Source organism: Vanessa cardui, chromosome 4, assembly GCF_905220365.1.
Source record: "Vanessa cardui chromosome 4, ilVanCard2.1, whole genome shotgun sequence".
Classification (NCBI taxonomy): Eukaryota; Metazoa; Arthropoda; class Insecta; order Lepidoptera; family Nymphalidae; genus Vanessa; species Vanessa cardui.
This window is the reverse complement of record NC_061126.1, coordinates 15,353,162-15,378,949: the sequence shown is the minus strand read 5'-3', so window position 1 is coordinate 15,378,949 and position 25,788 is coordinate 15,353,162. Positions and strand designations below refer to the sequence as shown.

The 25,788-nt window shown below is 34.7% G+C and overlaps 2 protein-coding genes across 2 annotated transcripts; one reads left to right on the top strand and one right to left on the bottom strand.

The window, feature by feature from the left end:
* Window positions 1-6,314: 6,314 nt before the first annotated feature.
* LOC124544486 (probable endochitinase) lies at window positions 6,315-7,383 on the bottom strand. The gene is made up of 2 exons (XM_047123066.1): window positions 7,093-7,383; window positions 6,315-7,016 (listed from the first exon to the last, which is right to left on the bottom strand). The coding sequence occupies exons 1-2, from the start codon at window positions 7,123-7,125 to the stop codon at window positions 6,414-6,416; spliced, it is 636 nt and encodes a 211-aa protein (XP_046979022.1). The 5' UTR covers window positions 7,126-7,383; the 3' UTR covers window positions 6,315-6,413.
* Window positions 7,384-16,235: 8,852 nt separating this feature from the next.
* Window positions 16,236-25,667, top strand: LOC124544341 (protein PTCD3 homolog, mitochondrial). The gene is made up of 15 exons (XM_047122846.1): window positions 16,236-16,400; window positions 16,476-16,658; window positions 16,751-16,979; window positions 17,245-17,468; window positions 17,788-17,884; window positions 18,259-18,420; window positions 18,623-18,797; window positions 19,453-19,583; window positions 19,989-20,107; window positions 20,519-20,603; window positions 20,672-20,813; window positions 21,272-21,380; window positions 23,104-23,296; window positions 24,731-24,912; window positions 25,521-25,667. The coding sequence occupies exons 1-15, from the start codon at window positions 16,375-16,377 to the stop codon at window positions 25,603-25,605; spliced, it is 2,142 nt and encodes a 713-aa protein (XP_046978802.1). The 5' UTR covers window positions 16,236-16,374; the 3' UTR covers window positions 25,606-25,667.
* Window positions 25,668-25,788: the final 121 nt, after the last annotated feature.

The following is a 25,788-nucleotide window of genomic DNA, read 5'->3' as shown; positions in this document are numbered from 1 at the left end:
GTTGAGATAAGGCCTCCCCTTCCATTAAGGAGAGGGCTTGGAACATATTCCAGTGCGGGTTAGTGGAATGCACATGTGGCAGAATTTCGATTAAAATTAGACCCATGCAGGTTTCCTCACGATATTTTCCTTCATCGCCGAGCACGAGAATCCGAGTCGACATCCAAGTCGCCGAGGCTGTACTCTCTCTGATCAAGCGCGGACCAGGACCCGCTGGATTATAGTAATAAGAATTACGCATATATTACCACATATTTTTATTATTTATTATCTATTATAGATTATCTATAGTCAGTATACTGTCAGTGTGGACCACGTCTCCCAAGAAGACGAATGAAATCCAGCGAACATCTGCTGTGAAATATGGAGACTTCCTGTATAGAATACTGTCCTTTATGATACAACAACAACAACAACAACAACAACAACAACAACAGCCTGTAATATTACCACTGATGGGCTAAGGCCTTCTCTCCCTTTTGAGGAGAGAGTTTGGAACACATTCCAGGAGTTGGTGGTATAGATATGTGGCAGAATTTCTTTGAAATTTGACACCTGCAGGTTTCTTCGCGACGTTTTCGTTCACCGCCGACAACGAGGTTTGAACCCATCTCGCCTTTATGATACTTTTTCAATAATTAGTATAATCAGTTGAACAGCGGTGTGTGCCTCTAATTATATCTCAACATAATCAAGATTAGGTACACTTAACAAAATGATAAATATTACCAAGTATTAAAGAATTGGACTTATTTTAGTAAACGGCACCGTTTAATCCATAACCTACGTAAGTAAAACCTTCAGGGAGCGAAAATGCCAGCCAGACTCATATTTGTTGCAGTAAATCACTATCTCCCTGTAGACTAGACACTCCTAATAGTGAAGCAAACATTTTAACTTTTGGACGTTTTGTAAAACAATACTTGCATAGTATAAGCAAAAAATCTTTTATTTAGTGAATAATGATGTAAAACTAGCCGCGCTTCAGAAAAGTAAATACCCTGGGTTGAATCGTAGGCTAAAGAAATTCAGCGTGGTTTTAGATAGACTGGAGAAATGTAGGCTGTATCATAACGATAGGTCTCCTGCCTGACGTCAACGTTTCTTGGAAATATTTTGGATATTATGAGTCTATTATTGCTCTTATACTCTCAGAATACATACGAGGTCATATTCAGCATAATCATATTCCACTACACTTACACTGTTCCAATGCAGATTGTTAGATGAAAATGCCAGACATTCATCAGCCACATGCAGGTATCCTTACAATGTTTACCTACGCCGCTTTCGTATTTTAAAATGAGATTAAGAGATTTTGATATTAATAGACCAGGGATTATTGTTACGAACTGAGCACATGGATTCGGACTTGCTCACACCGCGTTTCAACTTGAAATCATCTGTTGAGACTATTTTCTTATTAACAACTTAACAAAACATTACTTGGTGGTAGGGCTTTGTGCAAGCCCGCCTGGGTAGGTACCATCCTCTCATCAGATATTCTACCGCTAAACAACAGTACGCAGTATTGTTATGTTCAGGTTTGAAGAGTGAGTGAGCCAGGCATAAGGGACATAACATCTTAGTTCCCAAGGTTGGTGGCGCATTGACAATGTAAGGAATAGTTAATATTTCTTTCAACGTCATTGTCTATGGGTGATGGTGACCATTTACCATCAGGGGGCCCATATCCTCGTCCGCCAACCTATTCCATTAAAAAATATCGGTCTGTCGTGGATCCGTATCACTGTTCATTGTTTTTAAATCTAAGAACAATATTCGTTTAACTTGAATTATTTAAATGTGTAGTATATTTAGTACCAGAATATCTTTACATTCACAACTTTTTTAGCATTAGACTTAGACTTTTTTGGTGTTATAGGTACATAGAATTTTTTCTCTTGATTCAATATATCTATTAAAAAAACCGTATCAATACTGTTGCGAAGTTTTAAAGATGGAAACATGCATGGAACAGGCACACAGAAGCTTTGTGTTATAGTGTGTAGTGATGATAAATATAAGCGTTTTATTCTTATTAACCTACTGCGTCAATATTATGACTAAAGCGGAAAGAAACTGTGTCGTCGAATCTTCTGTCTAGCGAATGTCATAATATGTCATTGTCTTGTTTAAAAACGTCTAATATTTTATTTAATGGTTGTTCCCAAAACGAAATATATTTTGTTTACGCATTGGATACTGACTGGCCTCGTAACGTTTACGTGTTCCGTGAAAACGTATCAAGTTAATCGAGTCAACGAATCATCGTACATCGTAACCAGTTTCCCTGATTATGAACAAGATAAGCTAACGTTTAAAGTGAAAAATAATGCGCTCAGAGAGGTAGCAATGAACGACAAGAGATCTACCAGAACGGAGTACACTACCCCTCCGACGACGGTGACCGTCGGCGATGGTAAGAAAGCAAAAACAAGTCCAGCGGCAACTTACATACAAAAAATACGTGAACATTATTTTCGAAATTATTTCGCTACAATGAAATCAACCAATAACATATATCCGTCCAAAACAACGGCCATGATCGACGCTCTAGCGATAAATAAAAATGCTAAACTATATCAAGTGAAACACAACCTAAACATCGCTAGGAAATTAGCATCGAAATTAATTCTTGAATACAATAAAAACGAGCTTACAGAGAGGAATGACTTTTATCGCTATACAAATATAAATAGAAGACAATCCATTGAAAAAGGTTTGGAATTTTCAAGTATGAATAAACGTAAATACAGATAGATAAAGCATGGCTTAATAAACTAACGATTGATGCAAAACCAAATAATCTAGAAGACTTTTACGTGATATTGTTGACAAAAAAAAGGCACACAATGCCGAGAATAAAATTGAATCCACACTAAAGGAATATATATTTTTTATGACTGAAATGAAGTCGTCATTTTTCTTTCCCAAGGTTTTATTTACGTGCGCTATCAGTAATTAAACTTTAATGATAATGTGAATCAAATGACATCACTTTCTTTGCTAAAGTAAAATATTCAGTTAGAACACAACTCTGTTCAAGATTGATTGTTAGAGATTCTTAGAATGTAAAAATATTTGTAGCTTCTTATTTTTTATTTATTTATATTAATAAAAGTTTTTAAACGAATCAACTAAGTTTATTATATATATTGTGTTATGATATATTTTTAACTAGCCGCCTGTGCCTTTGCTCGCGTTTTAAGGTGTTGCTTGGCAACAAACGGAGCCCATGTCCTGTCTTAGAGTTCAAGTTTGCTTCATACCAAATTTGAACAAATTCAGTTCAGCGATTTGGTCATGAAAAAGCGACAGACAGACAGAGTTACTTTCACATTTATAATATTAATATAGATTGATATCATGTTTTTTGGCTGTCTGAACATAATACAATTTTTTTTAATTTTTTTTCAACTAAGTATATCATGCGTTGGTGTGTTCGAGATAAATTAAATAAGACATGGTATAAGAAAAACAACAAAAAAAGTATAAATAATATTTTAATACATGATTTCTCTAAGCAGCTGAATTACACGAATAATTGTGGGTACATATACCTTTAGCAGGATCGAATAGTGATGATTTAGGGCAAGTGTAGGAATATGGGGTGTAAGCATTATTAATCAACACGCAAAGAGTGTAACCCTGGCATGTTGTGTCATCTGGGTCTGGAAACCTGCCGGCACCGTTTTCTGCACAGTTTGCTGCGGCAGTGGCCTCCCGCAACAAACAAGACACGGCAAGAAACTAGAAAAGAAATACTAATATTTACATTTTTTAATTTAGATACATATTTTTATTTTAAATGGATATATATTATAGTTATTTAATAGGGATATTAACTATGATTTTATTTTAGTTAATGCAGCTCGATACTTCGACATTATCTACGAATGTCTTGTTCGCGAGACTCAGTCTCAAAAAAAAAACAAAAACACAAACAAAATATCCCGTATTAAACAACTGTAATAATAAAAATAACCATGTTCATTTAAAATCATATATGGATAATTTTTTTTAAAAGGATGAATTTATGGTGATCCAATATTGGCCACGACAGCAATGTCATAGTCATATATCGAAATACTAGCTAGGAATTGCACAAGATCGCCGCAGGGACCTGGGGGGTCCCAGTACCCCGGGAATCCCCCCTAGGTGTTGGAGGTTCGCATAGGCGGGCCGACCATCAGGGCGTCACGGTAGCATGCATAAGCGATCCCGTGGCATCCGCCGAAAGACGGAGAGGGTACCGCTGGTTTTTTAGTGGGTAAAAAAAAGTACTTGGTCGCACACGGAGTCCAGGGCTTCGGGAAGTCCCACTCATCCCACTACTTTCCATCACGTGGAGGAAGCGCGTAATGCGTTTCTCCAGGGAGAAAAAAAAGGAATTCCACAAGATGTCCATAATGGCATTCCATCAATAGTTGTGATAAGATGCTGAATATAGCTTACAAGGAAACGGACGCTATCGCTTCATAATACAAATACAGAAATGTTTATTTAAATGTTTAATTAATAATAAAATTCAGACTTTTTTAATGCAAAATAGTAAAACAAAAGACTTACAACGAATAATCCAGTGAAAACGATTCGTACCATCTTAACTACAGTCGAATATGTTACCCACATATTTCGGCGCAATATCTTTTATACCAAAACACTTGATAGACCAATTAAGCAATTACGAGCATTACCCCTAATGACACTCACAATAAATTGATGCCATACTAATCCGCTTTTACAATTACTTTACTAAAACACTTGAATCTTTTCCTGTAATAAAAGTTCCGCCGTTATTGCCGTCAGTATGTACTGCAGCCTGCAACGAGTAGCCTCGCCTTATGAACCACTAGTTCATAAGACGAGGCTACTCGTTGCAGGTCTGATGTCACACTGCTGTGCGTGTGCATCTGGTGTGCACGTCTGGTGATACAAATTCAATTCAATCCAGTCAATAATCCAAAGAAGGTTTTAAAACACCTTTTTTCAACAAAATCTATTTTAATGTTGGCCAGTAGATTCACTTGGTCACTTGGATCACCGCCTTTTGCGGTACCCAACACTTAGCCATCTTCTGGGCGACACCAACTACGCTATGCTCGAGTTTTTTGCACCCCCTGTAACCTGGAACAAGATGAAACGAGTGCATGTGATGAATAAACTTAATCATAGAGCTCTGTGCAAGCTCGTCTAGACAGGATCTACCTACTCATCAATATTCTGATGCTAAACCTCAGTAATGTGTATTTCATTATTCGAAATTTGAAATGATATATACAATTGGTTTCCCATTAAGTTATCTGATTTTCCATATCCTACCATATATTAATTAAAAGGGTAGTTCTCCAAATAAAATAAAATGAGAAATCGAAGTTTTTGTGTTTTTAATTTTTATTATTTAATAAAAAAAAGAATGTAACGATTTAAATAAACGCAATAAGAAATAAAAGATATTTATTTATATTTAATACGTATGTAAATGTAATTATTCAAAAATGTAATAATTGTTTTAAGTAGCCATTATAGTTTAAAATGATTTTTTTAGTAATTTTCGCTTTGCTTTTGCGGTCCAGAAAGGATATATTTCTGGATATTTTTTAAATTCATCATTGTTTTTAATCTTTTTTGTAAACGCGTATTATCAGCAAGTAAAATAAAAGTTAAAAATAATAAATATTAAGATTCAGATAAATTGATCGTCATAACATACATCCAGTATTGCTAATATCTATAAGCAGGATTATCAGTAGTTTTTATTTCAAAACAAAACAGGGAAGTATCAAACTTTTTCTATTAACGTCAATTGCACTCAGCTAATTTTTAATCTTACTTATACAGTAAAGATTTCCAATAGACTGCGACTATACCCGGGGCATAAAAAAGAATCAAACTTATTAATATTATTTGTAAGAATTTAAACATTTCGTATGTGGTGAAGGGTACAACAAAACATGATTTATGAATATTGAATTTATTATGAAATAACCGAATAAATTGGTATACCTACGAGTTAATAATTAATTATTTAATAAGTTAAATAAAATATTATTATAAATAATTTTCGTCATTATCGTCTTTTGATACAATGTGTTTGTACTCCAGACGACGAAGGTATTCAGTTTTCTTACTATTAAGATTATTATTTTTTTATTCAAATATTAAAAGTCATTTAAAAGGAATAGAAAAAGCTCAATCAGCAGAACATGGAATTTAGCCAGATTTGAAGATTTACAATAAAAAAATATATTTGAGAAAATGAAGTGTCTTGATAGTGATAATATAACTGAGGATTCAATATAAAAATATAATCATGCTCAATAATATATTTCCGAAAGACAAAATAACATTAAATTTTTATAAATATAAATATCCTCAATATAAAACAATTTACTTCGTCAATTTATCAATCATGTTGGACAAGTATAGCTTGTTGTGCAAACACGTGTATTAGGATTGAACACCGACGTTGAAGGGCAAGTGTACAGGTACTGTGCGTACGTCCCATTGGTTGCTAGCACACAAAGGTAATAGTTCCTACAAGTCGTGACCGCGGGGTCTGGAAACCTGCCAGCCGCCGTACAAGTGAACCCACAAACATAGTCCGTTTCACACAAAGTAGAATTCGGGTTATAAAATGAACCATCAGGGCATGTTATAGGAAATTCTACAAAAGTTCCATTCTCCGACAGGCATTGTATGTAACTCGAGCAGTTTGTCGAAGTGGGGTCTTGGGTAAAGCCTTCTGCGGTGCATACTGTTGATGTCGTGGTGTTGGCAGTGGTGGTGTTGGCATTGCAAACGTAATTAGCCGTGCACTGCGATGTTGCGGGGTTGAACAGCGATGTGGTAGGGCAGACGTAGTTGTAGGACAAATATTGTCCAGTGGTGGTGCTCACCAGGACGCAGAGAGTGTAGTTCTTACAAGTTGCGTCATTTGGATCCGCGAAACGTCCTGCACCAGTTGACGTGCAGTTCACTTGCGCATGCGCATCCCATGCCAAACAGATAACCTACATAAACAAATACATAAATCAATAACATTGTATTCAAACAGAAATATATTTTTTATATTATCAAAGTACTCACAAGAAATATGGTAATGTAGAGTTTACCGTCCATTTTAGCTATCTCAATAAATCTAGGAAATCATACGTCTTTTATACTTGATATATTTTATATCCATAATTAGCGCGTCGGATTAGCTAAAGAACTTTCAACAACACTTCAAATTGAGTGGGTGCTATATAATTTCTGTGGAAAGGATTTGTAATATAGCTTATCAATTATTGCCATCAGTATTTTTGTATCTCTACTAAAACAAAGATGCAAAAAAGTGCCGGCAGTACAGGAAAATCATTTACTTAACCACCAACCTTGTGAACTGAGATGTTACTTCCCGTGTGAGTAGTGTAGTTACGATGACTCCGCAAACTAAATTATAATAAATATGTAAGTACATCAACATGGAGTATTATGTAGTCTAAATATTTTTATTAAAATTGACTTTAACATTCGATGTATATTTTATAATTGGTTATAGTTACAGCTGATTCGAAATGTAAGTCAAGAATCGGGAACAAAGTTCCTGGTTGCTCTTTTTACTTTCATGTAAATATTTAATTCCTATGCGAGATCTAGCAATAATAAAAAATAGTTAAATTTTATTAGCTATATATTCGTATCGTATTAATTACTTATAAGATTATTAAGTACCGCGCGCTTTATGAGCCAAGATGGCCCAGTGATTAGAACGCGTGCAACTTAACCGATGATTGCAGGTTCAAACCCAGGCAAGCACCAATGTACAATCATGTGCTTAATTTGTGTTTATAATTCATTTCGCTCTCGGTGTTGAAGGAAAACATTCTAAGGAAACCTGCATGTATCAAATTTCATAGAAATTCTCCCTAAGTTTATTACACCAACCCGCATAGGAACAGCATGGTGGAATATGTTCCAAACCTTCTCTTCAAAGGGAGAGGAGGCCTTAGCCCATCAGTGGTGAATTTACAGGCAGTTGTTGTTGTGTTGTTGAGATTATTATTAATGACAGATTCAAATTTGTTTAGTATCAGTTTAACTACAGGCAGGCACTTACCCTGAAAAGTATTTTCATCTTATGGCGTCAAATATTTGTAGTGATAAGGTTTTTTATTTCTTGTATTCATTTAATCTCGTTTAACTTATATTATAAAACAATTAATATTAATACCAGAGAAAAACTAGTACGGTACAGTGGTAGCTTCACCTTATTGTAAAATGACGATTCAAAAGTGCTTATAAAAGCCTACTTGAATAAAATTTATTTGATTTTGATTTGAAACTCATAAAAGCTGTGTGGTGACCGCGTCTCGGCAAACGTAGTGTAGGACGTTCTCAGGCACGGTGGAGTGACGACTTACGCAAGACGGCTGGCAGGAGTTGGATGCGAGTGGAGAGGCCTATGTCCAGCAGGACGGAAATGGGCTGAGGGATTGAAAAGCTCTAAATGTAGCAAAGAATGATGCCGGTATAAGTATGTATCTATGATATTTTACTTCAGAAATAATTGTAATAATCGATTCTGATAGTATCGATATTAAATTGTCAATTAACCTTACCATGAAATTTAGCTTACCAGTTAAAACTTGACAGATGTGGCTCTGACTGAGGATTTAAATCGTAAGACCCCAAAATATCCCAATTATTCACATTCACATTACTCATTATTATAAAATATTAATATTAATTCAAAAGTATGTTTATGAATAACAATAATATTAAGATATAAGGGAAATACGGACAAAATGACATAGTCACCTTATTTAAAAACTGTCGAGTTTTAGATACATCTCGACTGTATCATGTAAAGGGAACCATATTTAATATCCTGTGAGATTTTGAGCGCCATTGTTACAGTCGCATCACAGTAAACAGTTCAAACGTGTTTCGCGCCTTTAAAAGTTAATTTTTCAGATTGGTTTTCGCCTATTTTCTAGTAAGTTATTTGTTGTTATCTGTAATTATTTCTATTATAATCGATGAACTATTTCAGTACTCTGTGATTTCGATTATCTTTATTGTAATCTTTATTTGTTTCATGGAAGCATGATGTTTTATTCGTTTTAATTTACGTTTGGACAAAATAACATACATGTAAACATATACAATGGACAAAAAGACATACCATGTCATATTGTCAACAACTTCATTTTCAGGCCGAAATTGAGCATGAGTTAGTAGAACACATCAAGTTTTTAGAAACACGACTTTGTGGTTTGACGCGTACATCACCCCAAGAGGTTGCCTTTGAAGTAACCGAAAAAATGCTTTCAATTACCCTTTCAACAAGGACAAGAAACGTGCAGGGCAAGGATGACTTAAAGGCTCTCTGGGAAGAAATAGAAAGTTGGTTACGATGTATTTCTTGTTGTTTCCTTTGGGCTCATGCGTCCTATCCTGATGTCCTAAAGAAGATCACAAACGATTTATTTGTGAACTGTGTTCTCAAGAATTAGCATGTCATTTTGTCCGTAGATAGCATGGTTTTTGTGATTTGTTACATTTTTCCTAATATAAATTTTATTATAGGTTATACTTAATTAAAAGACAGTTTTACTGATAGTCAATAAAATAAAGATCACCTAAAAAGATTGAGACTGATTATAATACTAATAAATAAATATGATTTAAAAACAAAACACCATGTAATTTTGTCCGTACTTCCCGTACTGTGACTAAGTGTCTTTTTAGTTCTATGACATTACAGACGGACGTTATTAAAATTAAATAAAGATAGATTTCCGATAACCAATAAAAATGTACGCATATTTTTAATTAATAAAAACCAAAACGACAAATGTCATATTTTCTGGATTAAGACATACTTTATTAAATATCAAAAGCTTCAATATTTTTTATAAATATACAATTAGACAGATTAAGAAAAAATGCATATAAAATAAAGTCATTTATAACTAGAGTAGATTGCTTACTTTTACAGTCATATTTGAAATTAACGTAAATTATTGATCATTATATATATATATATATATATATAATAATTTTTAGTAAAAATCTTGTGGTTTTAGTGAAACATGAAACGTTTTACATTCATAAAAAATGAAAGGGTAAAATGAAAAGGGTAACTAGTATTCAACAATAATATTATGCATTTTTTCTGATTTTTACAACATTTACAAATATCGATTACAAACACAGATAGCGTATAATAATTGTACTGTATGATAAGAACTAGCGGAATATTTTACTGATAATGCATATGTTTAGGTAATAATTACAATAGTTTTAAGATATGTTCCATGAATTGTGAAATAAATGTTCTAATTATTATTGATTTCGGTTTATTTTTAATTTAAACACCGGCTCTTGATCTTAAGCTAATTCTAACAATTACAAAAAAAATACTTTAAGCTAGAATATACTTACAACGTTATTAATTATACGGTATAACAACTATAGAATAAGCCTACGACAAAGCTCAACTACAACTACAGTATTGTACGACACAACTTAGATGTAGCTTCGGAAAATGCAATGAAATGAAAATAAAACCGATTACTGCCGTTTCACACAACCAATAGAAATAGCTCCCTATCGCGCCGCTCGACGCTATTCTTCGCTATAGAATCTCGCGTCAGAGAAAATAAGTGCATATAACGTGCCAAATTAAGAAATAAATATTGACAATAATTTGGGACAGCGTACTCAATTCGGATGTGATCGGTTTTACGAATTTTGCCGATGCTACATCTTAGTTGTGTCGTAGTGTACTAGTATAATAACTAGATGATGTTTCGAGGACAAATCCACTAATTTATGAAGTCTACGATACGTTCCGGTCCTTTTTCGATAGAATTTCGATCTTACCCCAACTTGTTGTTGTATTACTGGAATAGGAATAGGAAAAAAGGTAACAATTCATTTTTAATTCGATAGCAATAAAGTGACAATTTCTTGGGATAATTAAACTACTTGACCCCCTATTCATGGACCGAAAAAGCAGCTCAATTTAAATAGCTACATTACGTTATACAGTATGGTACACTCCACAGAGAAAGTAAATAAAAATTTTAACAAAAAGAAACGACTTCAAATAAAACACTATTTAGAAACAAATTAATATACAATAAAAAGTAATAAAAATAATTGGGTATTTAAAATATTTTTTAGATTCCTCCTAAGTAAAATGAGATGAAAAATATTAGACTACGTAACAGTCGATTTACAATTATATATTTGGAACCGGTGATAGCCAACCAAATCCTACAGTATATCTATCAAAATCAATACGAGAAAACTTTAAGAAATATGTTTTTTACGTTTGTTACCCCAAAAAAAAAGATACAGACGAATCGATAACCTCCTCCTTTTTGAAGTCGGTTGATAAATAAACAGAACACAGATTCAACTTTAATAAAAGATGCGTTTGGCGACCTTATCGCTACATAGCGATCTCTTCCTGGCAAACAGCACTGTAGGATAGCTCATAGAATATCAATATGAGGTGAGTGGTGCTGTAATAATAAGTAAGATAACATGAATCTATTACTAAATCTAATAAATAAATGCATTAAATAATAATGATGTCGTCCTGACTGTTTTCGGTCACAAAAAAGCCAATCTCACCAGCCAACTAAGCAAGAAATATTACAGTGCACAATTGTTTGTGAAAACTCAGATGCCCTATGCTATTCCCTCACATAAACTAATGGGGCGGCAAATCCGACAATGGTCTTGTTCTTCTACAAGGGCTAAAACCCAAAATCTTGAGACCTGAGACCGTTTTCTTTATATCTAGTCATTAGAGATGGCCGAGTGGTTAGAACTCGTTCATCTTAACCGATGATTTCGGGTTCAAACACAGGCAAGCACTAACTATATATATGTGCTTAATTTGTGTTTATAATTCATCTCGTGCTCGGCGGTGAAGGAACATCGTGAGGAAACCTGCATATGTCTAATTTCATTGAAATGCTGCCACATGTGCATTCCACCAACCCGCACTGGAACAGCGTGGTGAAATATGTTCCAAACCATTAGCCAAGCAGTGGGAAATTTACAGGCTGTTACTTTACTTTACTTACTTTACTAGCCATTAAACCATCGAAGCACTCAAAATCGCAACATTAAAAATACTAATAAATTCAAGAATCATTAGAAGTAAAATTGAGGATTTTTTTTAATTCATTGTCTCACTAGATTCCTTACACCTATTACTATTTGAAAATTTACATATCATGGTGATGTCATGATTCATATGGAACATATTACTAATCTAGATATTAACCGTGTTTGCAGTACAAATCTTAATTATAACGATTCATAAACTTTTCCTGTTACAAAATGAGATTTTACATCAAAACTCTACTTCAATACAACATAAGTTCGTAAGGCATTTAAAACTTTACTTACTACTAATACTACATAAAAATGACGACTTTTTCACATACGAAAAAAGTTGTTTTTTTATTCCTAATTAATAATCGATTACCATTATCTGTAATCGATAACGTAGGATATCAATTAAACCAGTGAAGTTTCATTAAAATACGATTTAGAAGTATTGAGTTATAGATGATACATTTTTATATTCTAAGTAAACCAGTCCCTTGGTGCAGTTATATTATAATTAACGTAGATGCCTACAGAGAGATAAAACATGAGCCTTTACTATTTAAACATTATTATCACTTATCTTGCGACCGCCTAGTGATGTCCTTTATTAAATATAAATAGCACATAATTATATACGTACCCTGTAAAATAATTTAGGGCCTTTGTAGAAGTAGAAAAAGTACCTCGTAATGTTTCTGTTTGATATAAGCGCCGATTTTATGAAGTATGTTTATTAAAAAATAATTAAATTTAATTAAAAATTAAATTAAATTTAATTTATTTTAATCCTCTTATTTCGTCTGATACTAAAGTTTTTTTTAAGTTTTAACATAAGAAAAATATACGGAGAATATTAAATGTTACAAAACAAATTCTTGTATTCCTTACACAATACAAAGAAACGTTTTTTTGTTTGCATCCCAATTGCGTCTTGGCTGGTTTGGCGAATGATAGTGGCTAGTTCTATGGCTAAAAGTCAAATAAGTCGTTCTAGAAGTATTGATTGTTTTTTGTCAATTTGTTCATTAGTAATAAATGATACTAAACGTATAATCGAAGCAAAGTACAACACTATTATTAAAATAAGATTTACGTCGCGACAGTAATTCTCAGTTTCCGTTTACATGTCGTGACTGATTTGAGAAATATTGAAACCGTGTTTTAGAAAATAACAACATTTTTAAATACGTACAGATCATAAAATGTTTATACGGATTTTAATTCTACTTGTAGTGAGTATCGACTTGGTGTACCTTTAAAATATTCCTTAGTTTTATTTACCTAGAACAATAACAAAGACATTCTTAGTTCAATAATGTTTTAGTATTTCTGAATATTGTTCTTTAAAGTATTAAAACTATCAATATCCCATTCTTAAAATTTGAGTAATTATTATAATTTTAAATATAATGTATTTGGTTGCAGATTCTTTACCACGAAACATGCACTGCTGCTGAATGCTCTACTAGGGGCAGATTCCCCGACAATACGTATTCAGACTGCCGAGGATTCACAATGTGCTTGAGCACAGGCGCAAATTCAATGAAATACAACGTCCTCTGTCCAGAACATTCTATTTACAGTCATTTAGAAAGCCAGTGCACAAACGTAACTAGTTATCAATGCCTGCCTCATCATAATTGTACCATGGAAGGAGATTACGCTAATCCTTCAAGTGAAGATTGCTCATCATACATAGCCTGTGTAAAAGACCTGAACGATATTATAACAGCAAGACTTATTTATTGTCCAATTGATCAGATTTTCAGTGCAACGGAAAATGTTTGCGTGAATCAAACGCTGTTTAAGTGCAATGCAGCAACTGAAGGACCGAAGGTTCTCCAAGTATCCGTTAATAATTCACCAAATATATCTGGAAACTTTTCGTTAAATTCTGGATACATTTTTAAACGCTATTTGTATGTGACCATTGTACTGTGTATTGCTCTTAACATTGTAATAAATGTGTGACGAAAATATTGTTGTTATTTCCATCGGTTTCCTGCGATTAAGTCGTTACTTTTGTAATACTAAATTTGAAAGACCCACATAAAATAAGATCAAGGTTTCGCACGAGCATACTTGAATTAACGCGACATTAATTTACCTCAACGTGAGAAATGTGCAGATGTTAAATCATTCACAGTAAAAACATTGTTTCGAAAGTATTATGAATGTTAAAGTCATTTCAATAATATAAAAAATTTATTTTCATAAGTATAATCGTTTTTCTAATGATTTCACAAAATACGTACTAATCTTTGGACTAATTTTATGTTATCCTGTAAAATGACGATTTAAAAGTTTATTGTAAAATTGTACTGGTGTAAGGCATTAAGTGTAACCTTTTGCTCTACATAAAATTATATTAAATTCGTTCTAATTTTTTGAACCATTGTCAGATAGACAGAGTTACATTCGCATTTATAACAGCATAGTATAGATCTGAATTTCATTTGATTTATTATTGTTCACTTGTTTTAAGATAAATCATAATATTTGTTTTTCTTGAACAAAGATAGGCAAGGTTGGTGTCAGTGGAAATACGTAAATGATGAAAAATACTATATCTATATATGCCATTGTTTTTGTTATCTTATAATTTACTAGTTGAACATTAAAAAACCTGAAAAAAGGGGTATAGACCAGCGGAACTATCCCTATAATCATCTAGTGACGATTCCGTATACATTAGTCTTAGTCACAACCAATGATGTTTTAGTAAACAGATATGTTATTAACGCGCAAAAAGTGAAGACTAGAAAACGTCCTAATTGGGACGTTTGCCTTTAGTCATTTTACGTAGTAATACGTTATAATACATCATAATTACGTAGTAATACGTTTTGCGTAATTAAGACATCTAGTTATCCCTTTTACTTATTGTTTTTATCAAGCTATCCTTTTTACTTTTAACGAAATGTAAAAATAAATTTAAATAAACGGTCCCCGGCGCGGCACACTTTTTTCTGTTGTTTAGTATGGATATAACATATCTGTTTATTAGAATATCATTGGTCACAACCGATACGTTCAGTAGTTTTCACATTATCGCCGCACAAAGGAAACGTATTTTTCATTATAACTAGTCATACTTAAGTATATACAATTCGAGGATATAAAAATGTACTCTTAATTTGCGTTAGCATATTAACTACAAACAAAATAAAATAAATTTTCAAAAATGGAATAATATTTGTTAATAAATAATTATATACTTTGTTATTTTTGAATAAATTATGCAATATAAAAAAACGGAGTGCTTTTATTTAAAGTTTAGTGTTTTTTTTTTACAAATAAGAGTAATAATGATTAAGACATATCTTGCTTACTAATGTTTAACTGTGCATAAAAGGTTTTCTTATCAATTTACACTTACAAAATTTTATCTTACTCGATGATAAAAAAATATAAAACAAAACCCAGGACATCCTTGACCGAATCTTAATTAACTAGATTATTAAGTATTCATTTACAACACACCTTTTCTTTAAATTATCTGTTTTTAAAACGTTTACTTAACTTGCAATTTGTTTATTTAGTTCTTATGAGCTGAATTAGAACTAGTTCCAATTATGCTTATGCTGGAAATATGAAATGTAAGTTCAGTACCAATTACAATGCACTATTATCATATGCTTGACGTTATTGCCCAGGATTGAATCCAAACGGAGAAACTCCTCAACGTACTTTTGTATACAACACTTATTCTTGTATGCATCGACGAGATTGTATAAGCTTAATTTGTATTGAATTGTATGTTTGCATCCAATTGTTATTCAGTTATTTAAAATTAATTCATTTATGAGTAAAAAAATGTATATTATTAAAAACGAGAAGAGTAAGAAATTAATCGAAACTGAAATCGATTAGTTTCATTTAAATAAAACTAATTATAACGGATGAATCGTGTATATTGTAGACACGGGTCTACCCGTGACCACGAACACTGCAAAGTGCTCGAAACGTCGGGATGTTTAAAAATAATCAATATACGCGATTCATCCGTTATAATTAGTTTTATTTAAATGTGTAATAATCGTCGATTAGTTTCAGTTTATCGATATTGATTACTACGTAACAAACCTGTGTGACACTACTGTCTACTGTCTGTCACAGTCACAGTGACAGCGACATTTCAGCTGTCGGACTGACAACAAAGTTTAGGTTATGTTAAAGTTTGCATTTTCCAGGACGTAAGGAAAATATAACTGAAAACTAATATAAATATAGCTAAATAAATTAATTTAAATGTATTCAAACATTATTATACCAAGGTGAAGATGGTGCTCAATAAAATTTATTGTACTAAATGTTTTTTCAATAATGCATTTTTTATTTTTCATTTAAAGGCAATGGTCCAGGCTCGCTTGTGTTTGTCGGTCTGTTGCGTCTATAGAAGGTCAAAAGCTTCCTCAAACCGGCACATCTAGTGATGGCATTTCTCCACCGCCTCGTATACCCAGAGGTCCGACAGATATTTTGCAAGCTCTAGCGGCAACTGTCGGAAATGACCCCACCGCAGCCCATTACAAGTAACCTATATATACTACATACTATATTTGTCTGGTATCACATCGTATAAATAGGTAATAAAATTACTATATAATATTTAATTATTTTCTAGATATCATGATGATCCATATCTCATCCCACTGTCAAATTTCCGTAAACGAGCGTACGCCTTATCAGCGGAGGCAGGCAGAAAAGCAGCTGCTTGGATCAGGGATGAGCATGCAAACCTTTTCACTACGAGAGAATGGGATCCACCAATGAAAATGAAAACCCCGTACTTTAATGCTGACCCAAAAATTCCAGCTTATGCCCCTAAACCATTTTATAATGATGAAAGCAATGTAAGTATATAATTACTATAAGCACATATCAAAAGCAATATCTGCTGTATTATGGCTAAATAATAAATAATATAAAAAAAATAATTCTTAGATTTTTTTTTACCTTTTATAAGTTATTTTCATAACAATAATGAACTAAAATTTCCAAATTTCTAAATCTAAATTTCTTAATATTATATGGGGATTAAGACTAAGCAGCTTTACTATGTTATACACAAAACTAACTCATACACTAAATAATTATACTTAATTTGTAACCTTACAGGTCACAGAAGTTGATTTACAATACACCATAGACAATGCACTGCTAGAAGATGCCATTAAAGTATTTGAATTGCTCGGTGGAGAATCAGGAATAAATAGTGAATTAAAACTAAAATTTCTACAACTTCTTTGCTTTTACAATGAAAAGGAACCTGTCGCGATGGAATGGGTTGAAGAGAGATGGTTTGCTGCGGCCACAAGGGAAAGGCATGCTACTACCTGGAAGTAAGGAAATCATCTCAATTTCAATACTACAAAATTGACGATAAATTTCAAACTCTGTGCATTGACCCTAAATTCATGGGCATAGGAGGCAATATTTGTGTTAAACACATAATGACATCAAAATTAAACCCCTCTGCATTACTTAATCTTAAAAATAGAAGTGTCAGACAATCTCAATGGCATATAAAACACCATTTGTTTGCATCATAGGCCCAAAATCAGTGGTATAAGTTCAAAAGACTACACATATAGCTATTATCACCATCAAACTTATCATTTTTTCTTAATTGATTTTAAAATCTTAGGTTTTTCTTCACAGATTGGGTGGTCTAGCTGACAAAATATTCACATCTATGGAACCAAAAACACCTGAAGCATATTGTGCTATTATACAAGGAATGGCAAAATATTTTCAGGTAAATATGGATATTTAAAAACATTCTTTCTTTTTTAAAGTAATAAGATCATAGACAACATAGATTATCGTTTTAAATGTTATGTAATCAATTTTATTTCATGAAATAGTTTCAACATTTGTAACCATTATTTATTTTTCTATTATTATTTTCTATAACTTCAATTATTTACATAGTGTCACACCAATGAGTACACATATTATATAAGTTTTTATTAATAAAAGTTATAACAATTTTTCTGTACACAAGATGGCTACAAATCTTTAAAAACTAATTTTTTTATAATCACTGGACTAATAAGTTTATACACTAATTAATATGTAGATTATGTACAATGAATGAATTTATGATGCTAATTATTAAAATATTTTTAGGCTGAACGCGCTTATGCCTTGACGGAAGAAGCAAAAGAGAAAGGCATTCCTCTGTCCACTAGTGTATATAATTCTCTTTTGGGTTGTATTGGTTTCCTAAAGGAAGGCGTATCTTTACGTATTGAAGCTTTGAAAGGCTTGTTGGTTGAAATGAATGAACAGGTAAATCCCTATTTTGTGACAATTAAGCACATATATATAGTGGTGCTTGTCTGGGTTTGAACCCGCAATCATCGGTTAAGATGCACGCGTTCTAACCACTGGGCCATCTCAGCTCATATATTTTGGTTTCCTAATAATGTTGCAAATTTAGTTCCCTCTATTTAAATAATAAAATGTAACTCTATTATGAACTCTTTTCCAGGGTCTGTCACCAAACTCAGAGACGCTGACGGCGTGCCTGAAGTCTCTGTCGGCGTGGGGGGGCGGCAAGACGCTACAGGGCGTGGCGCTGCAGACTGTGGCCGAGTTCCGCCAACTTGGCATCGAACCCAGTCTATCTGCCTACTACTACCTACTGTGCCTGTTTTGCAAGGACCGTGAGTATATTTCTAATATCAACTAGAGTAATGTATGTGATGTTGTCTCATATTTAAAAAAAAAAAAAAAACTTTTACACATATTATAAACCTATCCTACTGCTTCTCTTTTTTCAAATCTGTTATGTATAATATTGAGTATAATGTTATGATTATAAAAGGTAGGGTACTTTTTTACTTTGTTAAATAATAAAGTGAATTAAGTGGTTGTGTTCAAAAATAGTGTGACACAATGAAGCTATATTCGGAATTACATGGTTAATTAAAAGCTCATGTGTTTTCTTCGTTCCTACGAACATAATAAAATCCCACACAAGATCTATTATAAATAAATTAAACACATTAAATATCATAGGTGATTTGAAGTTATAAATAAAGTAAAAAAGTAAAGTAACAGCCTGTATATTTCCCACTGCTGGACTAAGGCCTTCTCTTGCTGGATTAAGGAGACAGTTTGGATCATATTCCACCACATATTCCAATGTGTGTTGCACGCAGATGAATTATAAACACAAATTAAGCACATGTGTATAGTTTTAAGCACCACGGGTGCTTGCCTGGGTTTGAACCCACAATCATTGGTTAAGATGCACACATTCTAACTACCATCCAGTTTGTTATGAATAAATTAAACTTTTTTGTATATTGTTGACAGAGGGACCAAAAATTGACATATTAACGAAAATAATAGCAGATCTGGAAAAGAGAGAATCATTGGAACCCACGGAAGCTATGGATACCAACTTCTTTATTACCGCTATGGGAGTTTGCAGCAACCACTTGCAGGTATACTTTATGCTTACCGCAATGTGATATATATATATATATCTCATTATCCTAATTAGTCTGATTGTAAACAACCATGGAGATATTATTGCTGACGCTTTCAGTCACCATGATTCAAAAGTGCTTTTATGTGCCAACTTGAATAAGGAAAATTTTGATTCTTTTTTCAATTTTTTTTTCTGTAACTCTTCCTGCTGAAACAACCATTATCTTTTCATAAAAGTCTATTCATAAAATCAAAAACAAAATATTCTTTAATAAAGACGCTAACTCCTCTGAATCATCATTTTTTAAACCCATTAAAAGTATAGATAAGAAAAGTTTCAAATGCAGTATTTTTTACCAATAACTGAATATATAAATGCTAAAAATTATTATTTACTTTCTTTATATAATTATTTACAGGATATAAATCTGGCAGAGAGGTTACACGCATTGTTAATGAAGGATGACAATTACAAGCTAGTGGGAGACGCGTACAAGGAGAGCATATATTACAGGCACTACGTGACTGTTGCCTGCAGGTGAGTCGTTATTGCTAATATTTTACAGTCTGCCACGCTGGGCTAGTGACTCACATATAAAAATACTGGCCTTGAAGTCATAGGTTCAAATCTTATATCATCCTATGAAATGATGGAGTTTTACTTTTGAGAAATATTTTTTTTGTTACACTATCAGTATCACTGTCTATCAAATTTTATATAATACATTTATGCAATATGGAAGTGAATTCGTCTAAAGGGACGGAAGTGTGTAACAGGAAGTGCGCATTGTTTGTTTTGACCAATGAGCGCGCGTCACTAGTGTCGACTCGTTTGCCGCTGGCAATTTTCCGAAAGTACATTTAAATGATGATACTTTTTAAATCGATATGTCTATTTAAGTATTTTTTGTTTTGCTATAATTATCATTACCGGCTATTTTACTTTTAGATTCGCGCCGTTCGAGAGAACGACCCAGCTGCTAGACACGTTGATACCAAACGTATACGTCCCGGAGCCGTCGGTGATGGAGGAGGTACGGGGATGCTAAATGGCTAATGCTTGCGCGTGTAAGGGAGCGACTGTAATGCCCCCCCCCCCCAGATCGTGAAGGCGCTGGAGCTGGCGGGCGCGGGCGCGCGTCTGTGCGGCGCGTGGCGCACGCTGCTGGTGTCGGGACACGCGTCGCGCGCGCGACTCGTCGAGCGACTGCTGCGCGCGCTCTGCGTCTGCTACCCCGACCAGGGTGAGCACCAACACACACACACACCCACACACACACACACACCCACACACACACACTCACACAAACACATACACACACACACTAACACACACACACACACAAACACACTAACACACACACACACACACGCGCGCACACACATAATCACACACGCACACACACACACACACACACACACTCACACAAACACATACACACACACACTAACACACACACACACACAAACACACTAACACACACACACACACACGCGCGCACACACATAATCACACACGCACACACACACACACACACACACACACACACACACACACACACACCCACACACACATACACACACACATACACACACACACACACACACAGACACACCCACACACAGACACACACACACACACACACACACAACCCCGCACCCCCCCGCACGGCGACCGCTCACGCCGCGTCTACTGTTCCAGATGACGACGTGAAGGAGAGCATGCAAGCGGTGGCGGCGGATATCCTCAAGTTCGGGGAGCTGGCCGAGGAGCGCGAGGAGAGGGAGGATCGCCGGACTCCCGTACAGAAGTGAGTCGCCTTGTGGTATTGGTTTTGCGTTGCACTTGTACTACCCAGCCCTAAATGGTTTGTGTAAAATACTATTTAACCATCCTGATCGCATTTAATATATTTACAAATTAAATAGATTTGAATTGTATATACAGTAAAATTAAGTTGATCTCAAAACCGTAAAAACTGAGGAAAGAAATTTAGTGGATTATCCATGTTTCATGTAAAAAGTTTTTGATCACAGTGATAAATATGTGTAATCTCTGGCGTCAATTTAAACTTTAATCGTGACAAAATGTTTTCAATATAGAATAAAAAATAGATCCAAGAAAAGACTAAAATTGCAAACCCAGTGAACTAGCTTCCGAGTCTTCCTTCCCTAGGGATGGAACTAGAAATTGGATTATTTTAAGGATGATCCAAAGCAGGTTTTCAGGAGTTCGGAACGACGCCATATGCATAGGATTGCCAGAAAGGCGTGTTAAAACTGGTGCCAATTCAGGAGCACATGACCGTAACACTAACAGAAAGGATACTTTATCCAAGGTACGAAGTGCCTTACCAATTGCACTTCACACACCAGAATTTTACCTCCGGCACCGCGTATTTGTTTATGGTGACATTCCTCGGTCATCTCTTGAACTAAGTAGAGAGAGGCCTGTGCAGAGATGGGAAAGAAGATGAAATACAATACGAAATAAACAATTCCACACCCTATAGCAACACATCAGCGTCAGAGTTGACGTTTCATTAAACCAAACAAACACATGAGTGAGATGGAAACAATGACCACATTCCATCTCGATTCGCTAGCCGATCGTGCCACACTCGACAGCAGCCCACAAAGCGAGACCACGAGGATATAATAGACAAATAGTCTACAACGGACAGATAGACAGGTAGACGGTATAGACGTGACAGTGAGAAGTCAGCAGAAAATCCAACAGGAAAGGACTATGATCCTTCTCGTTGGTTATTCGCTACTAATTTTTTACTTTCCAAATTTCATAACAAATAATTTTTCATGTCGTTTTAATATAATATTAAAATCAACTAAATATGGTTTTACTTTCTATATGCAAAGACTTTGCCGTAAAATGTGCGTTCCTCTCAAATATTATAGTAAGCACTAACGTAATTAATAAAAGGAACTCCGATTGTATTATCTTTGATTCTAAAGATCAGACGATTCTGGGATTTCGAGAAATCTAGCCGCTCATTAAAACTCCTCGAATTGTCCGCCTTTAAAGTAAATATGGTATAATATTCATATTTTTACTAAAACTAGTTACTGTATAAATCTTGACCGCGTGGAATGGTGGCAAGAATGCTAGCAGCATTTCCCCGTTGAATCGCAATTAAGATCTTCTGGGTAAAAAACGAACCAGCCCTCCTGTCACCAGTGGATTTGAAATTCATATTTGTATATATTTAAGCATTTAATGTTGTTAATTCTTATGTTAATAAAGATTTATTTTTATTATCTTTAAAAAACTGTAACAAGCTGTGTATTCATACTGTCAATTCTTAAACTTGACTACGATTTATCACGAGCCCTCCCTGCCGTCTCAAAAATGGATACGTTACGCAACGTTAAATTTTTTTTACCCCATCACCCGAGACGACAAGAAGGAAGCCCCCTCGATTCACACGGATGCTCTGTCCCGCTCGCACCCCATCCCACGAGACGGCAAAAAGGAAGCCTATTGGCTCACACGGATGCTCTGTCCCGCTCGCACAGGCTGTCGGCGAGCGCGCTGGGCGACGTGCTGGAGCTGTGCGCGGAGCCGCGCTGCGACGCCGCGTGGCGCGCCGCCGACGCCGCGCTGCGCCGCCTGCGCGCCGCCGCCGCGCCGCCCGCGCCCGACGCGCGCACCGCACTGGCCGCGCTCGCGCCGCGCGCCGCCGCGCACGCGCACCACGCACTCGCCGCGGTGAGCCCGCCTTGCTTTGACTATTTATTGAAAAACCTCTACTCATATTAGTAAAGTAAAGTAACAGCCTGTACATTTCCCACTGCTGGGCTAAAGGCCTCCTCTCCCTTTGAGGAGAAGGTTTGGAACATATTCCACCACGCTGTTCCAATGCGGGTTGGCGGAATACACATGTGGCAGAATTTCTATGAAATTTGTCACATGCAGGTTTCCTCGCGATGTTTTCCTTCACCGCTGAGCACGAGATGAATTATAAAGACAAATTAAGCACATGAATCAGCGGTGCTTGCCTGGGTTTGAACCCGCAATCATCGGTTAAGATGCTCGCGTTCTAACCACTGGGCCATCTCTACTCTTCTCATAATAGTATTAGGTGTAAACGGAAGAAATCATTTAACCTTAATAGGCTATTTGACGATGCGAAAAATGAAGTGTCAATTATTGTAATCAGTATATATTATGACTTTAAAAATGCGTTTTTACTAACGAAAGTTGAAAATTAAACTGAATTTATTCAAAAATCAATGAATAAAAATACATTTTTTCAAATATTTTTCACGTGACACAAAACACCTCTGATTGGCCGGGTTTATGATGAAGTCACTTGCTCGTTAACCTTGCTTACCTGCTATATGTACCACAGATTAAAATACAGACAAGTGACGTCACCGACGTATCGTTTTCACGCGCTTTTAGAATATGTAATTTTTAATATGATTTTTTTCGGCAAAAATGTACTAGAAATAAAAAAATGAACTCTTGCCGGGTTCCTCAACCTCTACTAAACAATATAAAATAAAATTTAAATATTCAAATAATTCAAAGTCAAATAATTTAAGTATATTTAACCAATTATATTGTTTTTGATAAAATTTTCGAAAGTTTTTAGAGACAGTTTCCATGTGTGATTCTATAAAATCAAAATCGAAAATTTTGTTGGTCTTGGTGTTACTACTTAAAAGTTAAATGAGCTACGATGAGTACAATTTCAAGTAGAAGGAACATATTTGAAAATTTAGCTTAGCCATTACATTGAAAAAGTAGTGGCAACTTAGTAAATATATGTTTCTACTTAGAAAATGACCACTTATCACGAAAAATCTCCTTACTCGTTTACTTCTCGTCTCCTTTAATGAAATCTAATCAACAGTCTCCCTGTGTATCATTTAACCCTTAATCGGGAACAGGGGTTTTTCCACGCCTAATCTAGCTAAATTCCCCAATATTTAAAATGGCTACCTTTAGGTTGTACTATTTACACAAAAATAATCTTAGATAATTACAGAATTATTTTACTGATATATAGCTATCCAACTTCAAATGTCAAACTCAGAATCATGACACAAGAACATATACTTAAGCTATGAAATGCTATTTTTTTGTTTTTTTTGTCCTGGCCGATTAAGAGTTGATTTTATTTTCATCGCATTCCAGACGGCAGTGTCATACCTAGCCGAGTGCGGATTCGAGGAAGCAATTCCAGCGAGTATTGAAACTCTGAGCGTGCTGTTGAACCGAACCACAGAGGAGGTCGAGAAACTTCTAGAAGAGAATAAATCATCTCTGACGACGTCCTTACAGCCTGCAGCGTTAGAAGTCGCACAGGCGTACCACACGTAAGAATCCACTATGACACAAATTATTATTATTACTATCTGTATGCCCCCTATATATTTATGCCCCTAGTACTCTTGACGGCGATTTAAATTATTTTCTCATTATTTTATTGCATAATATGCCATCTTGAGTAGTACTTTAGTCATTTATGTAGTTTTTCATTTGAAAGGTTTTTGTCCATGGGACGAAAATGACCCATCGAGCAGATATGGGTTAACAATATTTTTTTATGGTATAGTTTGGCGGACGAGCATATGGTCCACCTGATGGTAAGTGGTCACCATCACCCATAGACAATGACGCTGTAAGAAATATTAACTATTCCTTACATCGTCAATGTGCCACCAACCTTGGTAACTAAGATGGTATGTCCCTTGTGCCTGTAGTTACACTGGCTCACTCACCCTTCAAACCGAAACACAACTATACTGAGTACTGTTATTTGGCGGTAGAATAACTGATGAGTGTGTGGCACCTACCCAGACGGGCTTGCACAAAGCCCTACCACCTTTTTTATTTAAAATATTCGTCTAATAACATGATCTAATATTCTTAATAGCTTTATTTATGAATGTCATTTTTTTAATGTTATGTTTATGTTCATCAGAGCCAAGACAGGAACATCATTACGAGATTCGGGATCATCGACAAGTTCTGACAGTGACAGCGAGTCATCTTCCGATGATGATTGAAGATTATTATAAATATAGAATAAAATTTAGTATTACAATAAAACGCATTTAGATATTATAAACAGTTTTTTATTTTCATCGCACAATGTTAAATGAAATTTATACAACAATAATATAATCAATTAAGAGTTAATAAATTAGTTCTAGGTAACAATATTTTTCTGTACCGACCAATACAACAGT

Excerpts from the sequence above, each read along its gene's own strand:
- LOC124544486 (XM_047123066.1), bottom strand. The coding sequence starts at position 7,125 with ATGGACGGTAAACTCTACATTACCATATTTCTT. Across the intron at positions 7,017-7,092 it reads TCTACATTACCATATTTCTT|GTTATCTGTTTGGCATGGGA; the intron begins GTGAGTACTTTG and ends TTGTTTATGTAG.
- LOC124544341 (XM_047122846.1), top strand. The coding sequence starts at position 16,375 with ATGTATTCAAACATTATTATACCAAG. Across the intron at positions 17,469-17,787 it reads AGGCATGCTACTACCTGGAA|ATTGGGTGGTCTAGCTGACA; the intron begins GTAAGGAAATCA and ends TTTTCTTCACAG. Across the intron at positions 20,604-20,671 it reads AGCCGTCGGTGATGGAGGAG|ATCGTGAAGGCGCTGGAGCT; the intron begins GTACGGGGATGC and ends CCCCCCCCCCAG.